At 44.3% G+C, this 24,973-nt stretch overlaps 10 protein-coding genes across 10 annotated transcripts; 9 read left to right on the forward strand and 1 right to left on the reverse strand.

Annotated features, from left to right (window-relative positions):
* The first annotated feature begins 14 nt into the window (after nucleotides 1-14).
* On the forward strand, nucleotides 15-3,031 carry K444DRAFT_392064 (uncharacterized protein). The gene is made up of 6 exons (XM_024872448.1): nucleotides 15-491; nucleotides 580-1,105; nucleotides 1,182-1,707; nucleotides 1,758-1,908; nucleotides 1,972-2,575; nucleotides 2,766-3,031. The coding sequence occupies exons 1-6, from the start codon at nucleotides 194-196 to the stop codon at nucleotides 2,875-2,877; spliced, it is 2,217 nt and encodes a 738-aa protein (XP_024737297.1). The 5' UTR covers nucleotides 15-193; the 3' UTR covers nucleotides 2,878-3,031.
* K444DRAFT_392065 (FabD/lysophospholipase-like protein) lies at nucleotides 3,032-5,981 on the forward strand. The gene is made up of 8 exons (XM_024872449.1): nucleotides 3,032-3,595; nucleotides 3,651-3,705; nucleotides 3,773-4,070; nucleotides 4,131-4,258; nucleotides 4,309-4,513; nucleotides 4,563-4,778; nucleotides 4,850-4,942; nucleotides 5,015-5,981. Exons 1-8 carry the CDS (start codon nucleotides 3,186-3,188, stop codon nucleotides 5,728-5,730), a joined length of 2,121 nt encoding a protein of 706 aa, XP_024737298.1. The 5' UTR covers nucleotides 3,032-3,185; the 3' UTR covers nucleotides 5,731-5,981.
* Nucleotides 5,982-6,255: 274 nt separating this feature from the next.
* On the forward strand, nucleotides 6,256-6,572 carry K444DRAFT_498959 (glycoside hydrolase family 7 protein; the record flags this gene model as incomplete). Its single annotated transcript, XM_024873316.1, has 2 exons — nucleotides 6,256-6,292; nucleotides 6,439-6,572. Coding segments are annotated over 2 exons (171 nt in total), but the record flags the coding sequence as incomplete, so codon positions are not given.
* A 786-nt stretch (nucleotides 6,573-7,358) lies between these two features.
* K444DRAFT_643006 (calcineurin-like phosphoesterase) lies at nucleotides 7,359-8,704 on the forward strand (the record flags this gene model as incomplete). Its single annotated transcript, XM_024884805.1, has 3 exons — nucleotides 7,359-7,608; nucleotides 7,673-8,420; nucleotides 8,542-8,704. The coding sequence occupies 3 exons, from the start codon at nucleotides 7,359-7,361 to the stop codon at nucleotides 8,702-8,704; spliced, it is 1,161 nt and encodes a 386-aa protein (XP_024737300.1).
* Nucleotides 8,705-9,389: 685 nt separating this feature from the next.
* On the forward strand, nucleotides 9,390-10,312 carry K444DRAFT_643007 (RTA1-domain-containing protein; the record flags this gene model as incomplete). The annotated part of the gene is made up of 2 exons (XM_024884806.1): nucleotides 9,390-9,457; nucleotides 9,514-10,312. 2 exons carry the CDS (start codon nucleotides 9,390-9,392, stop codon nucleotides 10,310-10,312), a joined length of 867 nt encoding a protein of 288 aa, XP_024737301.1.
* Nucleotides 10,313-10,479: 167 nt separating this feature from the next.
* K444DRAFT_510545 (uncharacterized protein) lies at nucleotides 10,480-10,635 on the forward strand (the record flags this gene model as incomplete). Its single annotated transcript, XM_024873443.1, has 1 exon — nucleotides 10,480-10,635. A coding segment is annotated over one exon (156 nt), but the record flags the coding sequence as incomplete, so codon positions are not given.
* Nucleotides 10,636-13,037: 2,402 nt separating this feature from the next.
* K444DRAFT_588963 (GroES-like protein) lies at nucleotides 13,038-14,597 on the forward strand. Its single transcript, XM_024878080.1, has 7 exons — nucleotides 13,038-13,215; nucleotides 13,293-13,470; nucleotides 13,525-13,608; nucleotides 13,660-13,782; nucleotides 13,834-13,890; nucleotides 13,940-14,145; nucleotides 14,205-14,597. The coding sequence occupies exons 1-7, from the start codon at nucleotides 13,094-13,096 to the stop codon at nucleotides 14,476-14,478; spliced, it is 1,044 nt and encodes a 347-aa protein (XP_024737303.1). The 5' UTR covers nucleotides 13,038-13,093; the 3' UTR covers nucleotides 14,479-14,597.
* A 1,802-nt stretch (nucleotides 14,598-16,399) lies between these two features.
* On the reverse strand, nucleotides 16,400-18,422 carry K444DRAFT_629361 (uncharacterized protein; the record flags this gene model as incomplete). Its single annotated transcript, XM_024883044.1, has 3 exons — nucleotides 16,400-17,324; nucleotides 17,372-18,317; nucleotides 18,374-18,422. The coding sequence occupies 3 exons, from the start codon at nucleotides 18,420-18,422 to the stop codon at nucleotides 16,400-16,402; spliced, it is 1,920 nt and encodes a 639-aa protein (XP_024737304.1).
* Nucleotides 18,423-21,722: 3,300 nt separating this feature from the next.
* K444DRAFT_652630 (DltD N-terminal domain protein) lies at nucleotides 21,723-22,739 on the forward strand (the record flags this gene model as incomplete). Its single annotated transcript, XM_024885814.1, has 3 exons — nucleotides 21,723-22,159; nucleotides 22,283-22,378; nucleotides 22,487-22,739. The coding sequence occupies 3 exons, from the start codon at nucleotides 21,723-21,725 to the stop codon at nucleotides 22,737-22,739; spliced, it is 786 nt and encodes a 261-aa protein (XP_024737305.1).
* Nucleotides 22,740-22,928: 189 nt separating this feature from the next.
* On the forward strand, nucleotides 22,929-24,335 carry K444DRAFT_392163 (uncharacterized protein). The gene has a single exon (XM_024872450.1). The coding sequence runs from the start codon at nucleotides 23,424-23,426 to the stop codon at nucleotides 24,249-24,251; it is 828 nt and encodes a 275-aa protein (XP_024737306.1). The 5' UTR covers nucleotides 22,929-23,423; the 3' UTR covers nucleotides 24,252-24,335.
* The last annotated feature ends 638 nt before the right edge of the window (nucleotides 24,336-24,973 follow it).

Raw genomic sequence — 24,973 nt, forward strand, 5'->3', positions numbered from 1 at the left:
GTGTTAGTACGGGGTTGCTCCCCAGCGAATTTTGAGCGCTCCCTATATACACCCCCAATCGACACCTGGGGGGAGGTTGGGGGGTTGTCATTTTCCTTTTTTTTTTCGTGGGGGAGGTGGCTTGCCCTGCCTCTGGAAGGAGCGCGTTTGCTCACCCTCGTCCTTCAAGCAATCGAACGTCGCGCAAAACACCATGGCCACCTCGACCGCACAACCACAACATTACAATCAAGATTGCGGCTTCAATTTCCAATCGTGCACAGGATCTTCTGCCGGATTGTGGTGGTGTGTGGACTGTTCAACTCGGATTTGTGACGGCTGCTGGCCAGTTGTCCCTGGGCACCGCGACGGGGCAACGGCGCGTGATGGGCAACCTCATGAGAAAACAGACTCCCGCCGCCATGACCGGCTGCGAGAGATCTTGAATCCGCCTGTGACCGAAGATGAGTTAGAGCGGCTGCATGCAGCCGACCTCGAGACAACATGGTTTGGTAAGCTTGCCTCATCCACAACCACTCTCAAGACTTAAGAATCGAGAGCATAAGAGAATCTGCAACTCACCACATGGCTCTGCGGCAGGTATTAGCAAGAACCGATCCCACCAGCCCTGCCTCCTGGACGGTGGTATATACAACTCACTCGTCGCACAGTGTCCATTCCACGATGGCCCCAAATACCCTCAATTGGTATCGTTCATCGGACAGACCAATGCTGGCAAGAGTACTCTGATTAAGATGCTCATTGATCACGCTGAGACCCAATCGAATCTTGCATCCTATGCTTCCCCTGTCGTCGGCTCTTCAATACACAGCCGCGCACCGACGTCGGCCGATGTACACCTCTATGCTGATCCAAGGACATACCCCAGTTCTAGACCACAATTCTATGCCGACGCTGAGGGCTTGGATGCCGGAGAAGAGATACCTATAGGTGCACCGAGTAGACGAAAGTCAAAACTACACCGCACGAGGGGAGGGGGAAAACGGATCCTGGAGTGGGCACGCTCGGCAGAGCAACGAGAAAGGCCATATATAGTATTGGAACTATATCCAAGACTGCTGTATACCTTTTCGGATGTTGTGGTATTTGTCTTGAGAAACGAAAAGTAAGTCGACTAGGCTCAGCCAACAATCCTGGGGTTGATTATTCCTTTAATTTACTACTTTCTAACAATCCCATAGGACCTTTGAGAAAACTGGCCTCGTGAGGCTCATTGAATGGGGCGCGGCATCCCTCGAGACCTCTGTTAACCAACCAACATTGCCTCAATTGGTAATTGTAGTGAACGCGGCAACAGTGAATGTAGCAACGCAACAGGAGTGGGATGTTGACTATGCTACTGAGAACCTTCTTCGGTCTGTCCGACCAAGTCTGCAAAAGAAGACCTACTTCAAGAACCTAGCGCAAAGTTGGTCGTCTAAGGGTTGGCGCATTGATTCGATCGATGACCTGATTAGATGTTACTACTCTTCGTTCAGTGTGGTTCGAATTCCCGCCGAAGGCCGCTATACTTTACTTGACAGGCAGATCGGCGCTTTAGGACATGCGATCAACACTTGCTGTAAGGAATCGTTCAATGCAAAACGTCGAGCAAATATGCTCTCGAATTCCGATGAGCTCAGCATATTCTTGCACTCTGCTTTCGATCACTTCACTCGAGATTTGCAGACCCCATTCAATTTCATCGAGATTTCGCGACGAAATAATGTAAGTTGCAAAAACGGAAGAACCACTTCCCACACTCACATCAACTTTAGCCCATTCCACAGAATTTTGGTGGGCATATTCTCCAGCTGGCTATTTCTCTTCACAAGCAAGACCCTGAAGAGGACGGGAAGGAGATATTTCATATGCTCAGCTGCTTTGTGGCTTCGAGTGTGTTACTGGACTGTGTTCGTCATCGGAAAGGTAAGAATATCGACGAAGCTGGCGCACCCTTGAACGAAAAACGAAAGACCTAATTATGTCCAGGGCTACCATACGATCATATAACCGACTACGACGACTACTTTCATTATGCTCTTCAAGAATACTGCAAGTATTATTCGCCTTGTACCTTTGCGAATGACAGGGGGAGATGTGTAAATACACGTTCGGCACACGAGTCGAAAGGGCATCAGGACCAAAGAGGCAGAATCATCGCTTCAGGATCCTATCAATCCGACTTTACGTACGATGGATATTGTGATATCTGGGCCGAAAATCTCGATAGGGATATTGTATCGTGCCAAAGGAAACTCGGAGAACTACGAGATCAGGCCGTCTCAGACGAGAACCCCGCACTCCGACTTCATAAAACGGCCATGGATCGTTTCTACCGTGCTTTTGATACGGCTAAAGACTTCCAAAGCCATACCGTCTGCTTTTCATGTCTCATGGGAATCCCGCAACACTCGCTTCCGTGCGGCCATGTTCTGTGTACCCCATGTGTCAAGGATTATGGCAGATCTCTGAATAGTTCTGAATATATTTTAGACCGCTGCCCGCTACACTCCGACGATAGCTCCTGGAGAGATGGTTGTGTTATCCGTTTTAAGCCAGATTTGGCAGGGGTTCGTGTGCTTTGTCTCGATGGGTAAGCTTCCCTACTGTCCTTTATCAACAACGATATTTCAGTAGATATCGATTGTTTATCCCTGGTATCATTTCATGATATAGCTGTAACTTACATTCTTGTCAATCTTAATAATCAATGCCCTGAGAATTGGTTTTGACACACTGATAAGTGTGGGCTTGGTTTCTTGATTCTTGCTAATACTAGGCAGCGGTGGCATTCGCAGCATAGTAGAGTTGGAGGTTCTGCGCGCAATTCAAAAAGTCGTCGGAGATGGAATACCGATCCGGGCATTTTTCGACCTCATTGTTGGCACAAGGTGAGATGAAATCTCTGATATGTTCCTTTTCGTGATCTAAAATCCACAAGCACCGGGGGCATAATTGCTCTGGCACTCGGATGAAATTGGACCATCGATAAATGCATCCGTGAGTTTCGAACCCTTTGTCGCCAGGCATTCACTCCCCGCGCACTGCACAGCATCCCTGGTCTCCGGCAGCTGCGAACGCTTAGCCATGGGAGCATTTATAAGACAAATCAGCTTTACGATGCCTTGAAAAGGTCTCTTGGGTACAAATCCCTATTTGGTGGACGACGAGAAGACGATACATTATATACGCCTAAGGTAGCTATGACATCCACTAATGAAGAAGGGCGAAAAGCAGTCATCATCGCAAATTACAACCGAAGCAGCAGCGTAGGATCCGGAAAGCGAAGAAGATCGAAGAAGCTATACGAGTTCCAAAGACCGGATGACCCCTCCTCAGAACTGAAGTATTGGGAGGCAGCAGCCGCTACAGCTGCAGCCCCACCATACTTCAAGACATTCTATCACCCGGCAACACGACGTTCATATTTTGATGGGGCATTCTACAACAACAATCCAGCAAGAATTGCCCAACAAGAACGCAAGGTTCTCTGGCCAGATGTCGCAGACCATGCCCCCGACATTTTTCTCTCCATCGGCACAAGCAAAGATGCCCGGCAGCTGGACAAGGACATTCGAGACTTAGAGGATGAATTGGAAAACTCGGAACCCAGGTTAGTACCAATTTCCTAAAAAGGCGTTGAGAGGATTGACAGGGCATCATCATAGCAGCCGAGGACCAAAAATTCTATTTCCAAGATGGTATCAATTGTTCAATGCAGCGGTTCGTGACCCGAAAATATTTTCATATCCCCAACTGCTGCGATAGTTCTTGGCTGAATTCTTCTTAGAATGGCAGATTGGACAATATACTTGATGCCGAGGTATCATGGAGGGATTTCCTCAGCAGTAATACTACTAGCACTACAGAAGATCGTTACATCAGAATCAATCCCAACATTGGCTCCAAACCCCCCGAGCTTGATGCGATCAGCCAGATGGAATCACTGCGAGATGATACAAGAAGAGCACTTAGAAGGGAAAGGTTAACTATACAGGATGTTGGCCGATCATTGATCTCTAGCAGCTTTTATTTTGACATGACAAATCCCCCCAGCCCAGAAGGAGCAACTCGTTTCAAGTGCACAGGTAACAAACCTATGACGCCATTACAATATGTAGATCTCTCAATTTGCTGACCTTGCAAAGGTCGAATTCTCTGTCGACTCGGGGGCTATCTACGTGCATTTGGCGACTACTTCTTGCTTCAGCAGAGACCAGGGTTTCAACCCTATTTTGAGATATCCGAGGACACGTATCATGCTCCCAAGCAACAGGTATATATTTGTAGCCACCCTCCACTTCAACCTGCTGATTTGGAAAAAAGTTAGATCTTAGTTCTGAGATCATCAAACGGATGAAAGAACAAGGCGCGTTTGACATGAGCACCTTTGACATCATGCTGTCCTCTCGTACCGCCCGCGTGAATATTGTTTTATTTCTTATACCGACTGGGTCCGGCCCGGGGGAACCATTGCCATATCCCCTCAGTGGGTTTCCGAGGACGCTCGTATCAGAGGCGTCATCTGGAAGTACGATTTTGAGATAACCTCTTGTGGGGTCTAGACTAACTTCGTTTAGGAGTTCCCAAAACTTCGTCAAGTAGTGGTGTGCGCACACATAAAACACAACATACGCTAAGAAGAGAGCGCAGAATGCGAGCGTCAACTGATTGCGACCCTCAGACATTTGGTCAAGGTCTACGACCACAGGCATCCAGGAGCTTCTCCGATCCCGAGCGAAGTAGAAGTGCCCTTGGCGGTGAATGGAGACGAGTGATTGGAGCAGAACTCGATGGTATGGCCTTTCATTATGTTACCTTCACAATAAACCTCATTTTATTACTACAGCCGCTAACATACCAGCAGCACCCCTTGGACCGTACCGCCAGGCTCCACCATCAAGCCTTAGCAACAGCGATATATTACCTTCGAGACGAGTAATTGGAGCAGAACTCGATGGTATGGCTTTTTATTCTTGTTAACTTCAAAGAAAACCTCATTTTATTACTACAAACACTAACATGCCAACAGTACCCCTTGGAGCGTACCCCCAGGCTCCATCACCAGGCTTTAATAACAGCGATATATTAGCTGACAGCATGGCGGGGTCGTTGAAAACGCAGTATCAGGCTAGACAGACATCACCACCGACTATCAGGTTCGAACTACCTACTCGACCAGAATCGAGCAAAAGGCAACAAGAACGTGAACCGATGGCCGAAGCCAAACGCCATAGCTCCCCTGTGCCTGGATCTACAGCACATGGCGGGGGACCTTCACGAAATGATGGCAGACGTGGTACCTCTGACCGCATTGAGCTAGATGCCGAAAGTCCGCGTCAAATCGAAGTCCCAAGAGAAAGTCGACGAACCTCCTTACAGCCGCCAAGACAAACGCCGTCCAATCGATCATGGGATTCCAGCCCAAGTTTAGCCATGACGGCAACATCACGCGGTGGAACCTATCATGACAGCTCAAATGTAAGGGACATGCTTCGAGCTCAAAGGCGCGCGAGATTCAACACGGAATCGGAGCCCGAAGACCCCATAAGGCAAAATAGAGCGTTTGAACTCCCGGCCTCGACCCAGCGAATTTCATCCAGTCGAAGAGTTGTCAGGGAGCGAGGTCCACTCTCTGATCTGGAACATAAATTATCACCACGGTACCTACAACCGGCATACAATGGGTACGCTTCAGAAGAAGATGTTAGCCAGCTTGGATCATCGACGGTTGATTACCGTGACTAGTGAGATGCAGCATTTTGAATAATTGACGAAGGGCAAATTTGTATGTAATGATGCTATGAGATATGACATGAGATGGTGAACCGATAATGGCTTTGCAAATTGAGTTAGTTCGATTTCGGATACCCTTGCTTTATAATAATTGGATTTGGCTCTGGCGTATTTCTAGATTTCGAGAATAATGTTCTATACTATGGTCCTCTATCAGTCACCGATGAGCAGCGCAAAAGAATCAGAAGAACGAGTGAAATGGCACCTCCAGAGACCCGGTGTTTAATTTACGACTGGCTGGTACTTCGCCCTGATAATCTCTCCCTGCTTCAAGCATATCAACGGACCTCTGTGCTGGAGTTTCGAGAGTACCACTTTGTGTGGGAATGAAAGTGAGTTTGGCTACCAAAGGAGACTCACCCGACTATGACATGGCAAACATGTACGGCGCCAGGGAGTTGCACGAGTAAGACTGGCAAGGTTGTTATTAATTTCAATTGGAGATGGCTCCATGATAAGACTAGTGGGAGCTATACCAATTGCTACACCGGCAATACCTGGAATACAACCCTATGTGAGTATACCGGGCCCGTGTATTGCCTGCTCTACATATCCAGGGGGTTGTTGCAATTCACAGAGGTTTTGGGAGTAAACTCTCAAACATGGTTCGCTCCTGCAATTCTGTACAGGAAGATGCTGATTCCGGAATTTGAAATTTAGGCGCCGACAACAAGAGTTGCGCAACAGATTGTGCCCTCGAAGGCGCCGACTACAAGGCAACATACGGAGCCGCCACTAGTGGCAATTCGCTGAAGCTCGAATTCGTTACTAAAGGCACATCTGCAACTAATATCCTAACGGATTACCTTTAGAGCAACATCGGCGGCTGGGAGGCATCAAGCAATGACCAAAATGCTGGTGTAGGAGGATACGGTTCATGCTGTGCAGAGATGGATATCTGGGAAGCGAACGCGGTGTCTGCAGCACTCACACCTCACTCGTGCTAGACTGTGTCGCAGACTATGCGCTCTGGATATTATGGATTCAAGGTAGTGAGGAACAAGGGCAGAAGGTATGATGGTTCCAACTGTATTGTGAAGTAACTGAAAGTAAAGAGAAGGAAGAAAGAGAGAGAAGCAGAGAGTGTCTCCTTCTATAAATACTTCTTAAGCCCCTGTTCCACGCTACCAGCGCGCAATCACATGACCCTAACACTGGAGACACATGCGGAGGGACGTATTCCGCTACTCGATTCGCCGGCACTGGATGGCTGTGCAAACTTGCACCGCCGAATTAGGCGAAGCATGAAAAGGGGGGAGCGGCACGTGAACACTGAACATAGATTCTCACATACTCTGTGACACATGCAAAAGATAATCAAGATATTTTAATCCTATTCGCTATCTCTGATCTTGTGTGCTTAGATTTTCGTAGGCATGTCCTAGGACTTCCACGTGATTTTCCTTTCGGCCAATCAGGCTGAGTGAACTCGTCACGCTCCGTCTGAACCTCATTAACCTTCTTCATCAAGCATCAGCTCCGAATCTTACTAATTATCAATTCAACGCTATGTGGGGACTGCTATATAAAATATGCATGCCCCACCGCTCCTCATCGAGGTCGCCGTCGGCTTCAACATCATGTTTTTCCTTACCCTGGTCTCACGGTGGTTGGCTGCAGTGCCACGCTTCTCATCCACGGCGACCTACTCAAAAGCTGCACAACAACCACTCCTCCGGCTCAACGCCCACAATGAGTTCCACATCGCGATATTCGCTGATCTGCATTATGGTGAGGAGGAAGATGGCTGGGGGATCAATCAAGACGTGAACTCCACACGCGTCATGAATGATATCTTGGGGTTTGAAGATCCGGATTTTGTGATTTTGAGTACAACCCCACCTATCTACCCACTCAACCACTCACTCAAGCAGCACGTGGCTGACTTAGACAGATGGGGATCTCATCACCGGCGAGAACACGTTCCTCACGAACTCCACCAAATATCTGGATGTTGTCGTCAAGCCGTTGGTGAAGCACAATGTGCGATGGAGTTCCACTTACGGAAACCACGACTCACAATTCAATCTCTCCCGCGAAGCACTCTTCAAAGAAGAAGACAAGTACTTCTTGTCTTACACTCAGCATTCTCCGGTTGGGATTCCAGGAATCACGAACTACTACCTACCTCTCTACGCTCAAGAGAAGGATTGCAACGGTACTCCCATCGCGATTCTTTGGTTCTTCGACAGCCAGGGTGGGTCTGAATTCCAAGCACCCGCGGGCTCACAAAATATCCCCAATTGGGTCGAGCCATCTATCGCAGTTTGGTTTCTAGCCGAACAAGCAATTCTCAAGAAAAAATGGGGCAAGAGCCTCCCATCTCTGGCATTTGTCCATATCCCACCGACTGCTTTTTTGACTGTACAAAACAATCTTCTTGCCAATGCTGGAGAAGAATCCATACATTTCCCGGGATTGAATGATGATGTTCCGCTCGCAGCTGAGGGGGATGGGATGCAAGATGTTCCGTTCATGCAGGCCTTGGTCAACACACCGGGTCTGCATTCGGTCTATTCGGGTCACGACCATGGCGATGCGTGGTGTGCAAACTGGCCCAATGTCGCTGGTGTCGTGAACAACGGAAGTACTCCTCACGTGTGCTTCTCCAAACACACAGGATACGGTGGTTATGGTAACTGGTAATTCCAACTCTTCCGATTATCAAATCAGCTTGTAGCAATGGCTACCCAATTGCTCTTGGGACAATCTACTCCTGATAATACCCAAAGAAGTATGCTGACTAGGGTTTCTTGAGAGCAGGAACCGTGGAAGTCGGAACTTGAAATTGAGCTTTGGCAAGGAGATGGAAGTTGAGACATGGGTGAGGATGGAAAACGAGGCAATCGTGCAGCGAGTCGGACTGAATGAGACCTATGGCACTGATGTCTATCCATTAGAGGACGGAGAGAATTACCCCATCTAATGTCGAAATGCACGGCATTAACGATGATGACGAGTCCTCCGATGAAGGGGTTTGAGCTGAATGGAGATCACCTTCAAACCAGAGAGCAAAGCTTCCGAAGCTCTATATTTCGAGGTTTCCCAAAGCCGAGACGGCTGAAGAACAGGGGGTTCGGAGCCAGCTACCAGCCTACCCCCCGATGTCTCAACGGAAGTCCGACCAAAGTCCAACTTTTTTCAACAACCACCGATCATTTCCATCGAATCAGCTTTCGCCAATGCCACTAATCTCAAGCGATTGCGGCCTGATTACGACGCAAACATAGCCTTGTGCTACAGTGGCTGCACTCAGCCTTCCAAGGGGCTCAAAGAGGTTTGCTTAGCGAGAAGGCTGCAGGCTCAGCTTGAGACAAGCCAATCAAGCCTGACCAACTACGTTCATCTCAACCCAGGTTGACTACGTAATCAAGCGCATAAAGTGACGGCTATATTTTCTGTGGTGTTAACTCCAGCTTCACTTTTTACTTCTTGAATTCAACCTTGAAGGTACCGGAGATAAGATCGGTGTCGCAAATAGGCAGATACCGAGACTGAAGGTATATTAACAGCTTTACCTTCAACAAGAGCGACCTAAATTTCATCAACTGAGCAATAGCAGCTCCCCTAGGCACTAAAACGCCAAAGCACCTCTCCAACCTCGTCCAATCATGTCTGCACAAAGCCATTCGAACGGATACATCGACCCTAACTGGCCCGACCCAAACGGCTCTCAAGAGTAGTTCTATTCTACTTCCCCAAACACAAGCATATAGCCAGCTAACACTCTCCAAGTGCCCCAATAATAATCTACGGTTATCACCCCTCCTTTGCCATCGCACTCCTCGCCGCCCTCCTCTTTACGCTCTCCCTGGTCTTGCACGCCTACCAAATTATCCGCTACAGGACGCTCTACCTGTGTACCATACCCATCGCCCTTATCCTCGAAGTCCTCGGATATGTCTTTCGGTCCCTCTCCGCACGTCAAGACCCATATTCCTTGATCTGGTTCGTGCTCCAGTACTTCTTCATCGTCACGGCTCCGGTCTTCCTCTCCGCTGCCATCTACGCCGTCCTCTCGGTGTTAATAAATAAGGTCGGGAAGAAATACAGTCCCATCCCGCCGAAGTTAGTTCTGGGCGTGTTTATTAGTTCCGATGCCGTGATGACCGTGGTGCAGATCTGTGGGGCTGCGATGATTGGCGCTGCGGAGTCGAAGGACAAGGATCCTACGACTGGCAAGAACATACTGATGGCTGGACTGGCCGTTCAGGTCTTCTCGTTCTTCATCTTCCTGATCTTACTGGGTGTTGTTCTGTGGAGGAGCCGGAACGCCCTTTTGGGGTTGAGAGCATTCATTTTTGCATTCGTGGCAGCGACGATGTTGGTATATGTGAGGACTTGCTTTCGGTTGGCAGAGGTGGCGCAGGGTGTTAAGGCGTACTTGTTTACGCATGAGGATTTCTTCGCTTGCTTGGAGTTTGCCCCGATTGCGGTGGCGATGTTGTTGTTTAATGTCTTTCACCCGGGGCGATATTTGAGGAAAGAGTCTGACGAGGTTGCGGGGGGTACGAGTGGCGAGGAGAAGGTTTGATGGTTGTGGAATTAAATGCAGGAGATATGGTACGGAGTTTGGGGTCAATGTACGGCGTATCTTCAATAGAGCGCTACAGTAGTCTTTCATGAAGTCGAGATTATTTTTGAGAGCTAGAGCAACGATTTTCTAATTCAACCTGGTCTCCCAAGGTGGAGGTTGGGAGTCAAGGAGGCAACCGGCGCAAGAATTTCAGGATCGTCAGCGAGTTCAAGACTTTGGCTGGCAAGAAGAGTTGCTCTGTGGCTCAACTTGCTCTAGCATGGTTGTTGAAACAGGGTGACGATATTGTTTCCATACCTGGCATGAAGAGGTTGAAATATATGGAAGAAATTTGGGTGCTTTGATGTTTACCTCTCCGATGAAGAGGAGAAAGGGTTCACGCATTTTATGGAGAATGCGAACTTAACAGGTCATTCTTTACCGCTACGGTTTGCGAGTTACAACTAACTACACTTACACTCAAGAGGAGAGGTAGTTTGGACTTGGGAAAATGATGCAAGGGTTTTATTGCCTCTCGTTGTGTCGAAAACTTTTTTAACATTATAATACATCTGCAACTATCTAAATTTACATGCACTTCTTGCCAACGTGGCTGCCAGGCGGTGTGCATATGAACAAACAACCGTCAAACATGGCTAGTCCACAGAGAATGTTAGACGGTGTTAGGTTCCCCCTTAACTAGGTTCAATTATTATTCCCCATCTACCAATCAAATCTTTTTTCTTTCCTTTTTTAGTTCAAAGTTCAGTCGTTATTCGAAATTGTAAAAGTGATCCCAGCTGTTCCAGGGCTCGTTAGGGGGTATGCGCGGTCCGGGTTAAAGAAAGCATAAGGAACCTTGCCTCCGGTTTAACCTATTCAGCAGAAACTCCAGTTTACATCAGGGAACGGAGTGAGCTAATCTTAAGAGGTTTATTAAACAGCCCTTATTCCCACCATATTTCTTCGGAGACTCTGGAAAAAACTTTTCAACATTACATCACCCATCTAGCTCTCATTAACGCCTATTCCAACTACGCGGTACTATAATTATTCTTCTCAATCGCCAATCTTTGAAGCTCATCTTTTCTTGCTATCAACCCCATCATCGCACTGCCAGGATCCTTGTGATCAATGAAATCACTATACTTCGACCATCAGCAGTGGTAGCAGCTCCTTTATGTATCACCCCGGCTATCGATGGTCCGGTTATTGGTAGTGTTTATGCTTGTCCATTAGAAATTTCTCATTCAATTACGCCGTGTGGTTACATGTGCAGTCCGAGGACATGGTATTGAAAGGTATGTGTAAGGCGTACATGCCCCGGGTATCAAGGATTCTGCTCCCCTTTGATTAATTTGTTTAGAGCTCGGATTAGCAAAAGTCAATGATGAAAGAAGAGCTATTTCAGCATTCGGTGGAAGAAGAGTTGTTGGGCAAGCGTCTGCTCTGGCATTGAATTCCATAGAATATTTCTCAACTGAGCAAATAGCCCCCTCCCATTCAGATTGCGGAACGACCAGCCATATACAAATGCCAGGTTTCTGTGCAAAGAACATTCACATTGTTCTACAGCTTCTCAAGGAGTTCTGACTCCTGATGTGAAAATCACGCTGTCTGGATCTAACAATCGTCTGACATTCCTGGCCAAAACACCAGCGACAAGGCCTCGATGGGGACGCTCCTGGGGCTTACTCAAACGCATCAGTTCCTGCTATGCTTGCGCGCGTGATTATAATGTCATCAAATTATACTGGACTGGGATGATATCCTCTAAAGTTGTACCACGGGCGACAAGGCAGCTCTGGTTCCTAACCATTTCTTCCATCCGCAAACATACTTCGATTTCCAACGAGACTACCTGCTCATTGGTTGCAAGCAGTGTAACTCGTACGGCTGTAGATACTGCTCGCCCCACGTTAAAAGGTCAGCGACCTGCCAACTCAACAACCTCCTGATCCCGTTATATTGTGCTTAGGCTGGAGACAAAACTGTCTGATCTCAAACCATCGGCAAGATAGTTTCGAGCGGCACATTACAGGAGCCTGTGAAGAATATTTGGCAGCTAAATGCGCCATATTCGACTGAGCATATCTCGTTTTGATGCTGAGAAAATTGCCCACGTGGAATTTGATGTTCCAGTTGATACACGGTGAGGAAAGGAGAAACGTCACTAAGATGATTGGTGTTGCGGTGTGAATTTAAGAATCCAAACCCCTATTTGAGGCTTGTCGCCTACTTCAAATCGGTGATTGGTTCCCAGCCGAAACGAATCACTGCGCTCAGCTTTACACTCGAAAGGGATCGGGAATGCAGGCGGTTGCAAGAGGAGTATAATTACAAATTACAACCCACCGATCTGCTTTCCACATTTGATTCACATCTGCAAGAGAGTGACTAAACGATCCTTCATATCCTCCTGAGCCTTTTCTCTTGGCAAATCGCGGGGTTAAGAGCACCCACAAATCAGAAATGCCGTGGCTCTCACTCTCAGTTGGAGTTTATCCAAACCCGCAGATTGGCGTTTTGTGGCGTTCATTTGGTGCGAATTCCGCACCACATTCCTTCATGATTCGCAAGTCACGAAAAAGAAAAGGTTGTGCAAAGCAGGCATCCAGTAAGAGATGCAGCTATGCCTTGACGATTTTGTATAAGCACGTGTAAAGTTCCTCCGAGTTGCAGTCCCTTTTAGACTATTTCAGGCATTACTGCTCCTCACCCCAGGCACTTGACACCTGCGAGCCTCGATTCTTCCAACACACTCATCACCGAGCTCAAAAATTGGACACCAAAGTGAAGATGAAAGGGATCCAGGTTGAAAAAGTGGGTGGGTCGTACGACTACGTGGAAGAGATCGTCAAGCCTTCCCCGGAGAAGAATCAAATCCTGGTCAAGTCTCTGGTGACTGCCATCAATCCGGTGTGAGTGCGAAGCTCGTACTGTCTATGCTTTCCTTGATTCCATTCCATTTCAACGGTATCTGATAACAGCCGTAAAGAGAACCCTTCATGCAAGGCACAGGAATGCTAGTCCTCTCGTGGCCCATTGTCCTGGGATGCGATGCTTCTGGGGTAGTCGCTGAGGTCGGCGAGGGAGTAAGCAAGTTCAAGATTGGGGATAAGGTGTTTGGGTGTACCAGACTTGGCCATGCTGGGTACGGTACTTTTCAGGAATTCGTAAGCCGAAAAAGAATGCAGCCCTCTGAAGAATAGGTTACTGAGAAGCGGAAGTTCCTCATGGATGAGAATCTTGCGTTCAAGAATGAGGGGAACTTAAGTTTGGAGGAGGCTGCCACAGTTGGTGTCGGGGTTTTGGTGAGATTCTGGTGAAAGAGAGTAGATCACAAGGGTGCTAATGGAGGATAGACGGCTTGCCTTGGACTGATTCGAGGGCTGAAGATGTCTCTGGTACCAAAGAAAGTCGATGATAGTTCTGAGTGGGTAATCATTATTGGCGCCGCTGGCGCAGTTGGGTCGTTTGCTGTGCAGGTATGCATTTCTTCCAGTTGAAGATGGCTGTTGAGCTGATGGACTGTACAGATTGCCCATCTATGTGGGTATAAAGTGCTAGCAGCTTGTCCCCCAAGCGCTATTAAGGTACCCTTTGCACCCAACTCTGATAAAAGCATGCTGACAGAGATCCAAGCTTGTAGAATCCCTCGGCGCCGACGCAACATATAGCCATCGCCTCCCGCCCGAAGACCAGCTCAAAGAAATTGCTCTCATCACAGGAGGCAAATTTCTCCGAGTCTTTGATGCAAGTGCTTTCGGTGCTGAGGTGGGCATGGCTGCTTTAGCCAAGCATGGAGATCCAAACGCCAAGCCCAAGTATTTTTCCACCACCAATGATTGGTAAGTTCCTTCTAATCCTCAACGGACTAGTAAGTCCGTACCGAGCTCACAAAATAAAGGATACCAATCGATCTAGTAGAAGGCATCGAAATCGATCTAGTTACACTCGGAGCTATTGGCAAGTCAGGAGACGAGCACCAGCGAGAAGTGACAGCTGAGATTGCCGCTTTCATTCCGCAGCTTGAAAAACTGCTAGGAAATGGAAAGCTGAAGCCAATAGAGTATGAGGTCGTTGGTGCTGTGGGATTTAAGGAGGTATTGAAGGCATTGGACGTCTACAACAATAGGAAGGGAAGTACGAAGAAGATTGTTGTTAGGGTGGCTGACGAATAGGGAAGAAGGGAAAGGGGAGTTGAGAACAAGGGCTTGGCAGAGGCTGTGTTTAGCCTTGATTATTAAGACACGAGTCGAATTGAGTCACATTCAATCAATTACAGACATTTAAGAAGTGCCCACTTAGGTAAAATGCGGTCATCACTGTATTATTATTCACATACCTCGTGACTGATTGTGGCAGGTCTATGGCATCAATCCGCTGTACGTCTACAATAGTACACTCTCGCTATTGCCCTCGAGGCTTATTGACACCCGAAACAACCGTATATGTAAGTTGCCACCCTAGAAGCAGCATAATCCAAGACCCACCATCTCCGCTCATTCCGAGAAAACTTTCAACACCTCCTCGTTCATCATTTGGGTAAACACATAGGTACGCGGTGCCAAATGATTAAAATGTCTCATCCCATGCGGAAAACGTGGATCAGCTGGTGTCCTTTGACCAACATCCTCATCCTAGTCCATCTTCCTAAACAATGTGTAGACCTCTCCATAGCAATCTCTTCCCTTTCCAAAACGCCGTGGCAGAGGATTGTGAACATTCTGATCGTCATCATAGGTAAGGACTATCCCTTCTAGATATTTATCTAAAAGCTCAAATTCAGCCTCATAGTCATTGTCATTGACAAGGTCACCGTACGCACCCTTTCTTAGAAAGGGAGTACCTGAAATGGTGCCAAGGGCTGACCTTTATTCGAACCCCACGAAGGCGCCAATGTATTTAACAAGCTCTTTGTCCCAATAACTTTTCCCTTTGGAGAGTAAGCCAATACGGATATCGCGGCATAAAGTCATGCGACTTCAGGGCATGCCAGGCCGAGATATACTATTCGACTGCCACAGGTTCGGATTATAGTGGAGGCAATCGCTAGGAGTCCCTATAACTATAGACTTAAACCCTGTAAGGCGTTTCATAGATTAAAAGATATTTCTAAGGCATGCCCCTGCAATTACAGGAGCTTGATCGCTAAAGTGCCCATAAGACCTCCCAGTTCCAGCGTCTTGGCGCTATCCGTTCTGCTGCGAGTTTGTAAGCGAATTTTCTTAGTAGTTTAATTTGAAATAATTTACTACGAAAAATAATAAAACTTAATTCCTCTTTAGAATTTCTAAAGTACCCTTTTTGAGAAAACGAAATAAGGTTTTCTTTAATTCCTATAACCGTAATCCACAATTAATATATATCTTTTTCCTATTAAAACTTCTTACTTTTAGATTCTAATTATTAAATAAGATTATAATAATACTTATATTATAATAATACTTATATTATAATAATACTTATATTATAATAATACTTATATTATAATAATACTTATATTATAATAATACTTATATTATAATAATACTTATATTATAATAATACTTATATTATAATAATACTTTATATTATAATACTTATATTATAATAATACTTATATTATAATAATACTTATATTATAATAATACTTATATTATAATAATACTTATATTATAATAATACTTACATTATAATAATACTTATATAATACTTATATTATTATAATTTCTTTAAAACTTTTAATTAAAATTTTTAGCTTTAATATAAGAAATTATTTTATAAAAAATATTAAAGTTTTCTTAAATATAATATAATTATATAATATTTAAAGTATATATTCTTTTTATATTTTACTTATATAATTTATAATTTTATATTATAAAGATTTATATCTTGCTCTTAGATTGATATTATTAAATACTAATATTAAGTTTAATATAATTAATTAAAGAACTTGTTAATAGTAGAAAAGCGGGATTAAATTCTAATTCTGGAACTTATTTACTATTTATTAAAAGAAAATTTCTGCTGCAGTTAATAACCCGATATACGTGAACCCCGAAATGGCAACCCTCCGTTGACTTTGTAAGGGGTAGAGTATGAAACCCTCTCTTCCCATCAAAACCTTTGCCCACTTTCTCGCGTCACTGGTACGTCGTCATTATGTCCTTCCCAAGTAACAATGCCCTGTCCCTCAAACATCCGCCTTTGCATCTGAAGCAACTCAGCATCCCTCCATTCCCTCTCACAAATTCCAAGAACATCTCCCGCTTTGCGCTTATAGAACCAACAGACGATATCCGTTAAGAAGAAATTGACAAGCGTTAACACTGCTCCAGCGGCGAGAATACTAATTATGCCGATTACGCTGAATGCAGCGACGTTAGATGCACGGATCTTAATATTCCGGCAGAGGTTTTGCGACAGGGTGGTGTTAGGTTTTATTAAGAAGTCGGTCGTTCTCTGCCCTGGACCAAGAACCCAGTTAGGTGGTGAGGCATATTCCACTACTCGTTGTTGAAGGATGGCCATTGTCGTGGCATGCATGTTCTTTATTTCTTGTTTCCATTGATCAGAGGGCAGACCTGGGGAGTCGAAAAAGTTGCCACCCATAAGCAGATCCTGTGCTAACAGGATTTCGTTTCCAAGAAAGGCTGTTATACAGTATACGTTACTCAGTTGGGCAGCTTTCCAGACCAGTTCGAAGGTGGCCCATTGGGCGTTGTTCATAGCTACCAGCCCCGAACGTTCAGCGGTCGGCATGATCTCGTAAAAACCCGAATTATCTGTGCAATGAGATATGTTACAATAGCTGTACTGCTCCGCGCATACGAGAACCGACACGGGATGGTCAGTTTGCCACAAGAGGTTTTCTTGCGTTGTTGCCGAGTACCACAGGTCTTCAGTCTTCTGCAAGTACTCTACCTCGCTCACGAGTTCAAGGGCGGTGTAATCTGTGTGAGGTCGGCGGAGCTCCGGGATTATCCAGAAAGTTGATAAGAAATCGCCGGTACTGTCATTTCCTGCAAAGTCCACATCTGACCTACCGCTATTAGCCAAAGTGACCGGGATATTAGTGATAATGCATACCATAAATCATATGCGTTGCTCTGGAATATCAGGGAGTAGTTACTAAGAGCTATCGTAACATTGGATGGTAACAAGGACCCATTGGATAGATGTCGGTTCGAGCCAAGGTAATATTCTCGTATTGTATCGTTAGGCAGCAAACCTGGAATTGCTGTCCAGTTTGTTGAGAGTCTTCCCTCCATATCAATGGGGGCGCAAGTCATCTCTTTTCTGAACTGAATTCGATCACCTGGTTGGCCATTGATCCCCAAATCCTCGTGTGAATCAATATATCCTGTATCGATATGGACAGCGTCATCAAGACAGAGTTCCTCAGTGAATGGACACGTGGCCGTGAAATTGATTTTTGGTTCTAAGCGCGAGCTAGAATATTGTTGGCACATTGCGTTTGCAGTCGATGTATTATCGTAGCAGATACGGGCATATTCGGCGCTAGATTTGATGCTGCGATGATAGGAGGAGAGGAGCGACACATAAGTTTCGAACTGGGTTCTGTCGAACTGGTTCAGAAGCAAATTATAGTCCCCAACAGGTTCAGCCATCCACCCACAAAATGGTGATCGCACCAGAGCTGCATCGTTCATGGAGACAACTCGAGATGAGAATAAACCGGCCGCGCCAATTGCAGCGACATGGAAGAGACCATAAGCCACATACGGCAAGGTCCTCCGCAACGTTTGGTGAGATTTGGGAGACCAAGCGCGTATCAGTTGCGCAAACTTCCATGATATTCCTATCCCCATTGGCGAGTTCCTCAGAATAGCTTGTATTTGATAATAAAGGCCATCTTGAGGCTCACCGCTTGACCGCTGTTGATGGAGAACGAATCGCAGAATCTGCCAGAGTTGATCGCCAGCAAATTTCACAAATAAACCAAGGAACGCGACTAAAAGATATCCTTGGGATTGAGGGATAGTGAGAGTCTTGCCTAGCACTGGTCCTATGCCTGCACGTAGAAACTGATTAGTATTAAGCACTTTAAAAAAACGATTCTTTGCTTACTCCAGTTGGCCCAGACTCCAATGTAGACGGCACTTTGAATGTTTGCCATTATGCAAGACGGAGCCTGGTCGAGAGCAGTCCTCAAGATGCGTAATGGATATATTGAAAGGAAGACAGATATTCGATATTAAGGGCATGCGTTATCTTAAGTTTGGGCATTCGAATTCGAAAGGTCGGGCTTCATAAGTCGATTTTGTGCACGCCACGCGGTGTTTGTTTTTACGGTTTTGACGCCATTATTGATTACGTGCTGGCCGGTCAAGCGAGTAGCTTTGTCGATTTTTCCGAGCGAGTAAATTCAAGTAGAACATCGATATGGTTTCAAGAGGCAGAAATATAATGCGTGAGAAGATTCCAAGAAGTGATAGACATTTGGTGAAATCCTATTTCGCAGTTAGCGATCTGATACTGCTCGTCCTGTTCAAAGTGTGAGATGTTTCTCGGGAAGCCTGTCAGCCCCTAAAGAGCCCGCATTGGAATTGTTTTCGCAAGCCACGATGCTTGGCATTAACCTCATACTGAAGCCGTACCAATAAATGGCTGTCGTGATTGTCGGGTACTCAATAGATATGAATCATGCGTCGAGCGGGGGCCTAATTATCGGCCTGCGACGGCTCTCTTCTCCGTGGTGCAGGATGTCTGCAGGGCTAAGATATGAGCTCGAACGGTGCGTTAAGGTAGTTGTAGAGGGTGCGTCTCTCTCGACTATCTGCATTGATTTTCAAATTATGGTAGCCCTATTACGATTTCTCTGCCCGCGGCCCGACCCTAGAGTGCGGCGATAGCTTCGGCTATGGTGGCGTCCCATGATCTTATCGCAATACTGTAGGAAGGTGATTTCTTGGAATAGAATAAGAGACATTTAGAAATGAAGTCGTCAGAATGGGGACTTGAAGCCCGCGCAAATTGACGGTCACCCCTGTTCGGCGCTAAGCCACCCGCCTGCCCTCTCGCCAAAATTCTCCCGTGAATAAAACGCCCCCTTTTCCCCCTGGATTAATTAGGGTATTAATCAGGGGCCAGACTAACTTAAAATAGAGAAATAGCAAAAAAACCGGCTCTTCTTTAATTTTGATTTGCTATATAAAGATTTAATTATAAGCTAATAAAATCTATATTTTTATTATATTATATTTTATAATTAATATTACAAGCTAAAACTTTATATAAAATTAAATAAAACTAGTAATTTAATTATTTAAATAGAATTCTATAAAGAAAAAATAAAGAAAAAAAGAAAAATTATTAGAATTAATTAAACTTTATTTATAATAATAATAATTTTATTTAAGTAATTATTTTTTATATTTAATTATTATTTAAATCTTTTTAGTTATCTTGAAAAAAAATCTAAAATTATAAGAAACCTTAATATAAGAAATAAATTATATATTTAATAATATAAGTCTTTAATTTATAATAATTATTATTATTTAAATTCTATTTTAAATAATAAATACAAAAGTATAAAAATACTAGTTTTATAATATAAATATATATTAATTATATTAAAATTTATTAATAAAAAGTAAATAAAAGTATTAATATAATTTTTTCTTAAACTTATAATTATTAATATTACGGGCCAGGCCTTTAATATAAAAAAGACTAGTAGTTCTTAATATAAGGAGAATTTATTAAAAAGAAAAGCTAAAAGCGGGCCTTGATTTCTGGAAAGTAAAAGAATATAATTATATAAAAATAAGCTTATAGGATCTAGTATAGGTATTATATATTAAGTATAAAAACCGGGTCTTGACCTACTATAATTAAATTATTTAAAATTAGGTAAAAATACAATTTTTTAGTTTTATATACTAAGTTTTATTAAGCTTAGCTTCTTAATTTTCGATTTTTATATTTCTTTAACTTTTTTTTAAATAGCTTTTAATTGTATTTTTAAACTTAATATTATAAAATTTAAATAAATTATATAAATAGATTTTTATTATTTTAATAAGCTTTGAAATTATGGCTAGTAAATTAATATTATTTTATATTAAAATTATAAATTAAAACTACTTTTTATTAAATTATATAATTAATTTATTTCTAGCTAAAAAATTTCTTTATTTATAAAAAGCTTTAAATATATCTATTAATTTAAACCTATTACTATTTTAATTAAGGCTATTATTATTAAAAAGTTATAAAAATAATTTTATAATTTTAATATTTTTAATTCTTTTTATATTTTTACTTAAAATATAATTTAAATAATTATTACTAATATTAGAAAAAACTAAAATAATTTCTTTTTTCTTTCTTTTTCTTTTTTCCAAATATTAATTAGAAGTATTAATAAAGGCTATATTAATTGAAATTAGTAAATAATAGTAAATACTTATATATATTACTTTATATATTATTATTATTATTATTATTATTATTATTATTATTATTATTATTATTATTATTATTATTATTATTATTATTATTATTATTATTATTATTTAATTAGTTTAAAAAAATAAAAGTTTTATAAATATATAATAATATTTATTTCTTTTTAATCTCTTATAAAATAAAAAAATATAAAGTAATATATTTCGAGATATTAATTAGTTATATTATTTTAGGGAAAGGGGTATTAATTGGGAGTATTAATCTTAAAAGAGCCTGAAAATTTAGTAATTAAATACTTGAAACTTTTGCTTTATATATAATAATTATCTAGGCTCTTTTATACTTTAAAACTAAATCTCTTATATATAAATTTCCTTATACCTATATTAAGAAATTTAATTCGAGAGAAAGGCTTAAGTATATACAAATAATAATTAGGCATTATTAAAACTTTAAAATTTATTAATACTTCTACTCGATACTTGGGGGGGCGAGGGGGAGGGGGCAGGCGGGGGGAAATGCTGAGCGCTAAGCCAAAAAAAAATTAAAAAATTGCCTGAGACACCCCTAATCGACACCTGGGGGGTCGTTTTAGTTTCTCCCCTAATATCGCTGTAGTTCCCTGCATCTGTTCTCCAGACACTTATGTCAGCTCGCCTTCCCCACCTCCTTTTCCTTGTGGATTCGTAATAGTCCCCAATTAAATCCTTCAGTTCGTGACTGCTCGAGTCCCCCACTCGCGTATCAACTCGGCCAGTCGTCTACGAGCTCACGAGTTAGTTACTGGTTTCGTCAGTGGTCGCGGTCATTTCCTGTGAAAGACGACTTCAGCTGCTGTGAACTCGAGGCACAGCTCTTACTAGGCTAACCGTGTTAGGGCAACATGCGAGGTATACTGCATAGAATATATTGGAATGGTGATAAACGAGAGAATACATAAGGAAAACAGTGCCTTCACTTTCACCTCCCACAAAACTCACAGTCAACCTCCAAGCCCGCTAAAATGACCCGCGAAGACATTTCCTTCAAAACAAGTGACGGCGTGACGCTCAGGGGTTGGTTCTATACGCACAACAGCAGGTCTGCATCACCTCTCCCCTGTCTCGTCATGAGCCACGGCTTCTCCGCCGTCAAGGAAATGTCCCTCGATAAATACGCTTCGCACTTCATCAGACAACTTTCTTTGAATATCCTCGTCTACGACCATCGTGGATGGGGAGCTAGCGATACCCTTCCTAGCCAGCCTCGACAGGAATTGATTGCTTCTGTGCAGAGTTCTGACATGTCCGACGCAATCACCTATGCACAATCGCGCAAAGAGGTGAACCTGGAGAAAGTTGGGATATGGGGCAGCTCATATAGTGGGGGCCATGTGTTGTGGGTCGGGGCAGTTGACAAGAGAGTTAAAGCTGTGGTCACCCAGTTAGCCATGATGAATGGGTGAGACAACGCGAATCGTTTGATTAGTCCTGACGCGATGCCACAGTTGATCGTTGGGTTCCAGGCGGGTAAGATTTGGGATTTCTTCATCAACTATGTGGTTTGCTGAAATTGCTCAGATAGACTTGGGCGTGCTGCAGGGCAACCACCTGTGCTGACGCCAGTTGTCAGTTCAGATTCCACAAAGCCAGGTGCCTTATCGACTGCAGAGAGTTTCGAGTCTTTGAGAACTGCGAGGGTAATTCGTTTTGGAAAAACGAAGTCACTCTCAAAAGGTACATGAAGGCCTATCCTCAGAGCGGTTGAATTAATCTGACGGTTTTGCAGCATGGAGGATCTGAGAAGTTATTGTCCCTCATTTCATATCCACCACATCTCTCCGACTCCGCTGCTGATGACCCTCGCTGAGAAGGACACCCTCTGTCCGATTGACATCGGGCTGGAAGACTATTCGCGAGCTTTGGAGCCAAAGGAGCTTCAGATACTTCCAGGGGGTCACTTTGATGGATATATCAGCCCGATGTTTGACTTGACTGTAGAGCGACAGACGGCTTTCTTGAAAAAGACCTTGTGTGCTTAAATGCAAAGCAACACGACTGGAAAAACAAGAACTCGCAGAGCTAAATGTCCCATTGTTTTATCGTGTATTTAGAGTCTCCTCCAATGCAGTTTGGTGAATAATAAAGTCCTCTCTCTCTCTCTTCACCGAGTTTAGAAAATCTTCAACTTTGGCCTCGTACAATGAGATTATAGATGAAGGTCTTCGAGTCAAGACCATCGAGTGACTGGCCTGCACAACTCAACCACTCCTCCTCCATCTCAGCGCGAGACGCAAAATGACCTTATCATGATTAACATCATGTTGCACATGGAAGGCGCGTTGAAAGATGCATCAGAAGTCTAGCGTTTACACTTTCCATTCCTACGAGCAAGGGATGCGATCTTTGGCCCACCACGCTCCTTCCCTATACCGCGGCCTTGCTCTCCTTCAAAAGCTCTTCGCGGTCTTCAACAGAAATTCCTCACAACAAACACCTGTTGAACCGATATCCATACGACTGGCCATCGAGACTTACCATACCACTCGCTACTTCATATACCATTCGCTTTCAATCGATATTAGTCAGGCACATCACCCGTTCGCTACGCATTGTCCCAGCTGCACAGCATACAATCTCTCACAGTGTGTCAATCGCTCTCGGTACAATCATTCGCTCACGATGCAACTCAGAACTGAACTCTTTAACAAGATGCACAGAGTTGAATGTACCAACCCAGGACAATTGTCCCTGCCGAGCCTGCACCACTCCTGTGTCACTGCTGCTCTGCTAACATTGTACCAGTCAACGCTCGAACAATCGCCACATTCCCACTTCTCGATCTCCCAGCCGAGCTGGTACTTTGCGTTTTTGACGTACTTGCGAAGAAGGGTGACTGGTGCACTTTGACCTGTCTTGCGCTCTCCTCCCGCCTGTTGTACCACACCTTGAAAGAACGATACCACCCAACCCCCATTCCACTCGAGCACAACTTCTGGCGCAGCGACGGCGCAGCTTCCGCCTATTTGCATGGCTGCTCGTTGTTCCAGTGTCGACGGATAAACAATGGTTCCGTAACCTTGGCGCAACTTATCAAAAGCTTCATCGGTCCTAGTTGTCGGCTCCTCGACGGAGAGTTCCCTCCTGTTTTCGTCTCGAAGAAGGTGTACGGCGATCAGGACGGCTGTGACAACAAAATTGAGAGAGAGCTGCGTGGAAGGAGACGAGACTTCAGAAGGATGACTCACTACCATAAAGGAAAGGTGAGCTCGGTTATTGTATGTTCCACAATCGGTCTGTACACTCCATCTAACGTGGTCCAGATGACGCACCTGCTGCCAAGTCCGTTTAATAAAGGAGAAGACTGGACCGAGGAGGTCTGGGAGAGGTGTTTGGAGTTTGAAAAGTTGGGTTGGACGAAAGATATGGAAGGATACTTCGGACGAAACATCAGAGCCTGCAATGTCGGTAAGACCTTGGCCAGAAGGATGGGGTACAATGCAACTCGGCGTCAGGCATCTGGCGGTATTCGGAAGGGGGCCGAAACATTATGAGGGTGACTTTTCCGCAGGATTCTTGTCCTAAGGGGTGACTGGACGACCTGATCAGCGATGTTAGTTCTAGCGAATCACCAATCGTTACCACCCATCCTCCTACATCTTGATGGTGCTTTGAGGTCACTGTCTTGCGAGTATCAACTTGCGTTGCACCGTTCAGAGAGTTCGTGGCATGACTTCCAGATCAACGAAACTCTCCTATGCATCCAGTTCACCGCAATACAGCATCGCTATTGAACTCGGTATAGTGAAGGTGCTGGCGAGCCTCGCGAAATCTGACTTGATGATTTTAATCACAATTATACAAGGACTATGAGGCATACTGTCGATAAACTCGACCGTATAAAAAGAAAAAAGCTAACTCGAGTATAGAAACCTTATTCTAAGTAATTGCGAAATAAGTTAAATTTGTTAGATTTCTCTTTAGTGGGCAATCTTCAGTGAAATACCCTAAAAACACAGACGTTTGCGACCAGGCTAGTAAGGTGCGAGGGTTCAGTTGACAGCGAAGAGAATCGTCGCCTTTTGCCTATCGCTTCCCATGGTCGCACCTCTTATTTGCACGCAGTCACTCAAGTTACTCCGAACCATACTGTAAGTGATCTGAACCATAGGGCTGAAAAGTACCCACGTCGTTTCAATAGCACGACTTTGTGTCATGAGTACTTCTGAGATGGACTCCGCGAATCCGCGACTCCGCGCCTCCGCATATGAGGTGC

Source organism: Hyaloscypha bicolor, assembly GCF_002865645.1.
Source record: "Hyaloscypha bicolor E unplaced genomic scaffold K444scaffold_60, whole genome shotgun sequence".
Taxonomy (NCBI): domain Eukaryota; kingdom Fungi; phylum Ascomycota; class Leotiomycetes; order Helotiales; family Hyaloscyphaceae; genus Hyaloscypha; species Hyaloscypha bicolor.